This window comes from Capsicum annuum, chromosome 1, assembly GCF_002878395.1.
Source record: "Capsicum annuum cultivar UCD-10X-F1 chromosome 1, UCD10Xv1.1, whole genome shotgun sequence".
Lineage (NCBI taxonomy): Eukaryota > Viridiplantae > Streptophyta > Magnoliopsida > Solanales > Solanaceae > Capsicum > Capsicum annuum.
Window position 1 is genome coordinate 196,031,615 of NC_061111.1, and position 4,614 is coordinate 196,036,228.

The 4,614-nt window shown below is 31.1% G+C and overlaps 1 protein-coding gene across 1 annotated transcript; it reads left to right on the forward strand.

Moving 5' to 3' along the window:
* Nucleotides 1-3,245: 3,245 nt before the first annotated feature.
* LOC124888592 lies at nt 3,246-4,201 on the forward strand. Its single transcript, XM_047399323.1, has one exon. The coding sequence runs from the start codon at nt 3,408-3,410 to the stop codon at nt 3,987-3,989; it is 582 nt and encodes a 193-aa protein (XP_047255279.1). The 5' UTR covers nt 3,246-3,407; the 3' UTR covers nt 3,990-4,201.
* The last annotated feature ends 413 nt before the right edge of the window (nt 4,202-4,614 follow it).

A 4,614-nucleotide genomic window follows, 5' to 3' on the forward strand; every position in this document is an offset into this window, starting at 1 on the left:
TCACTTACCAAGATCATCCCTTCATGTCACTTGATAAATGTTTCTATGTCAACATGCTTAAATTAACGTAGAATTTAGATCCTTGTAGTCTTTTATAATATTGCGTCAATATTGTATCAAAGATATCATTGATGATATATCATTTTGTATCGATTCACAATGCGACATAATATTTTGAGATCTCATCACTTCATTATTTTCAGGTACCTAAACCTCTCATAAGGCTTCATAAAGTGTTATGTCGTAGGCTTTTCAAGTGCACATTGGCTTCTTATTATGATCACTTGCTCCTTATCATTTTCAAGGATTATTTCATTTGGAACCGATTAGTCTACTGCGCTTCATTCATGCGTAGACTTTGTCCTTCAGGGACACAAAATTGGAGCACTTATAGCTTAAATATAAGATGCTTTCGACATTTGACTTGAATTACCTTTTGAATAAGGATCTGATGATAATTCTTAACATATTTCATAGCTGCTTATAATCTCCTCCTTATGTTAGGAAAAGTAACATACATCCTACATTTTCTTTGAGGATTCCATCTTTATGCATCATAGTATATTCATTAATCGTATACCGCACATCAAAATTATGAGATGGACAATGTGTGGTTCCTGACTCAAAACCCACTTTGAAGGAGAATTAATCATAATTTATTGATTTGAAGCATACAAGTACTTTTGTATATAATATTTCAAATCAACACATGAAACTTTTGTTCTCATTAGCAATGGTTCAGCTATATATCGAAGGCATTCAATGTCAAACCATCATTATCAAGATGAATTGTTTTGATTACACAGTCTGTAGGTTGACAATAAATGTACATGTGATCTTCTTATATCGATGCATCTTAATAGATCGCATGATTGGTGAACGGGCCTATATTCACCTTTTATACTTTTCCAGATTTGAAGGGATCCAATCCCAGTATTAGTTGGTCTAACCAATTTATCATGAGAACAAACGACATAAAATCTTTTGAAGAATCTTCTAGTTCTTCAATATATGTCTAATACTCAATATACACATCTCCGAGATGTCACAATCGTTCATATCAACTTCTGAACTCATTTATAGTAGTAAACACAAGTTTACCATGACATGTATTTTCTTTTTCTTTAGTAAATTTTAAATTTACTATTACATGAATAAATTTCAAATTTACTACTTTAGAAGTACATTTCAAAATAACCCTTCTCAATTATTTTGCCTCTTTCGGGGGTGAGTTGTGATACCATCACAACTAAGTACATGTTTGCATTAATAAGCTTCTCATTCATCAAGAATGAAATATAATCATGCCTTAAGCCTATCAAATTATGATAGTTTATAACCTCTTTTAAAATATTGCTACTTCAAGAGCAAATTGAGGTATGCATATAATGTAGAGAATTTTTCTCTTAACATATCTTTCAGAATATATTATATATTGCTACCACATTCATTTCTTTGAATGTTTATGACTTTTCATCAAAAATACGTTATTTTGCCTTAGCCATCATTTACATCATCAATATGGTGCATTGAGATTCAAACTCGACGTCTTATCCATATAAAGGTGTTTTAGGCATAAATAGATGAGACTTAAATCCAACATCTTGTCATCATGGTGCATTGAAACTTTTAACCCAATGTCTTTCCCTCTTAATAAGAAGAGACTTAAATCCATCATCATATCTTTTAACAATATTGTTCTTCATGAACAAATTCAAAGCATAAGTGGTTCAAAATCTTTTTTTTTTTAATTAAATCCAACAATAATTATATCATTAGTAGCAAAACAAATAATGTAAGAAATCACTAACCTTAAAATTACCTCTAGATTTATAATCTCACCTTGTTTTGGCAAAATCTCATGCTGATAACGTGTTATGAAATATAAAGTAAGAATAACAAGAATAATAAGAATAATTAATAGAGAAAAGGGAGGAGGCTTCGTTATTTCTCTTAAGGATGAGAGATTATAACATTGATATAAAGGAGAAAATACTCCTAGTTTCTCTCTAAAAGATAGATATTTCATATCCTAATATCCTAAAAAATATCAAATAGATTTTGATAGATCTTATCTCTATTCTTGATAGACATTAATTATAATGTAAATACATTCATAACAGGTTGTTAATTGTTCTTCTCACGGTCATATTCACCATTATTATTCCAATATTTCAGATAACTACATTTTCGACCACTATAATATAAATACATTCATAACAGGTTGTTAATTATTCTTCTCACGTTCATATTCACCATTATTATTCCAACATTTCAGATAACTACATTTTCGACCAGTATCCATTGATATCTTAATCATTTTGAAGCAATATTCTTAAACCTGTTTTAATTTAGTATTATAGGTGCACCTAACATAGTGTTTCTCTTTCTTTGCATGATCCAAATTCAATTGTTTTTTGGATCTAACCTTTTAATATCTGGAGCCTGGCCTGGAATTATATTAGTACCAAACATAATAAATATCAAACTAAAAAGAACTAGACAAATTCGAAATACTTTTCAACTTTCCTTTTTAAAAGAAGACAAAACTGAATTAAATCGAGCTTGCCGTTTATAATATGACACATAAAAACTTAATGTACATAATTTTCGAGCATAAGGTATAAGAATAATCAAAGATTAATTATTTCAAACTTTATGAACCTTCCCACAAGGCATAAGATTGACTTAGTCAAACAAAATTGTCACCTTCACAGAAGTGCACAAGGAGTTGGGTCTTAACTATGCCAGTTCCTTGTGAAAAGGGGAAGGTGGAAACAAATTAATTGAAAATATTATTTAATTTTGGTCCCTTAATTGTCAAATTTATTAGTTTGACCTCTATAATATCTAATTGAACATATTTAACCTTCAATTAGTAGATTTGTCTGAATTTCTCCTCTAATAAATTTTCAAGGTTCCTACCTCAAAGTAATAAATGAAAGTACTAGCATTGCTTTCTTATAGTAACATAAAGGCACCAACAAGAATTGTGGTCATGAGATGAATAAGATTCTAAGTTTTAATTAAATGTATCAGGGTCAAGTCTTTGATATAAAAAAAATCATATTAGGAAGCGCTTCCTCCTAAAAGTAACCTTACACGACACGATTTCTGATTAGTTGGGGCTTCATTATGGATAGTACGTACCAAACTGAGAAACAAAACAAACACATAAAAGGTGCTCCATTCATATGATTCTCCATTTAAAAGATTTATTAATTCAACAGAAATATGTTAGTGGAAGGACTAAAACCGCACAAATACATTACTTGAAAACATATACATTATTCTAGTATATCACAAGGACCAAATTTGCAACATGTTAATAACTAAGGGACAAAAAATGTAATTGTCCCCTATTATAAATACACAAGAAAATTTGACTTCTACAATCAGATCACACAATGGAAAGTCCTCCAATAGAAGAGTTCAGCCATTTCAGCCATCGACACCCATTAATAAAAGTCTCCGATATCCTCGATGAAGAAGATCAAGTCATTTGCTCCGGCTGTGAGCACGACCTCTTGGGCGGGTCCGCTTACACGTGCACAAAAATGAACTGCAACTTCATCCTCCACGACTCTTGTTTCGATTTGCCTAGGCAAATTAAACATAAGTCTCACCCGAAACACACTTTAAGTCTCCATTTTAAACCTCCTTATTACGATGGGGAATACACGTGCGATGCATGTGGGAATTCGGGCCACGCGTTTACATTTCATTGTGAGAAATGTAAGTTTGATCTTCACGTGGAGTGTGCTTGTTTGCCTGAAATTGAAGAGAGGGGAGATCATCAACATCCACTTACGTTGTGTTATAATAGTAGTAACTTGTTTGTAGGAAAGGAGGTGGAAGTTGATGTGTTGTGTTATGTTTGTAAAAAAGGTGTTGGGAAGACTTGTTGGTTTTATTGTTGTTTGGCTTGTAAATGTGGTGCACATTTGGATTGTGTGTCTACTCAAGAAATTCAAGTTTTAGAAATTTGAGAAACTTTGAAATTTCTTTGTTCTCTTTGAGTGCAAATTTTGAGAGAGAAAAATAAAATGGTTCTTGTGGAAATCTAATGGCTTCTCGAGAGATGCCTTTAGTTGTTAATTAATCTACCGTTTCAACTAATTTTTCGATGTATGCTGAGTTACTTGTTTGATTCTACATATTTTTGGTTCTATTCAATGAACTTTTCTCTTCTTTTTTTCTAGGTTGGATTTTATATAGAGGATTAATATGTGATATTATTTATATTGACAATTAAGATGGAAAAAGATGCTTAATAATTATTGAAGTGGGTTGAAAATTATGATCCTAGAATCAAATTTTAGCGAGACAAAATTATTAGGCAGTTGTTTTTTCATTTCCCAGATTTTGATAAATAAAGTTATCTGATACAATTATACATAAAAATGGATTAAGATGATATAAAATTAACCTTCCATTTAATATGCTTTTTGGTAAGGGTGTTTATGGGTCGGTTTGGGTCAGTTATTGATCAAAACTATAACCAAACCAACTTAATCGGTTTATAAATTTCAAAAACTAAACAAAACCAACACAAGAAAATAATCGTCGGTTTGATTCTTGCCGGTTCAGTTCGATTTTTTCGGTTTACAACTT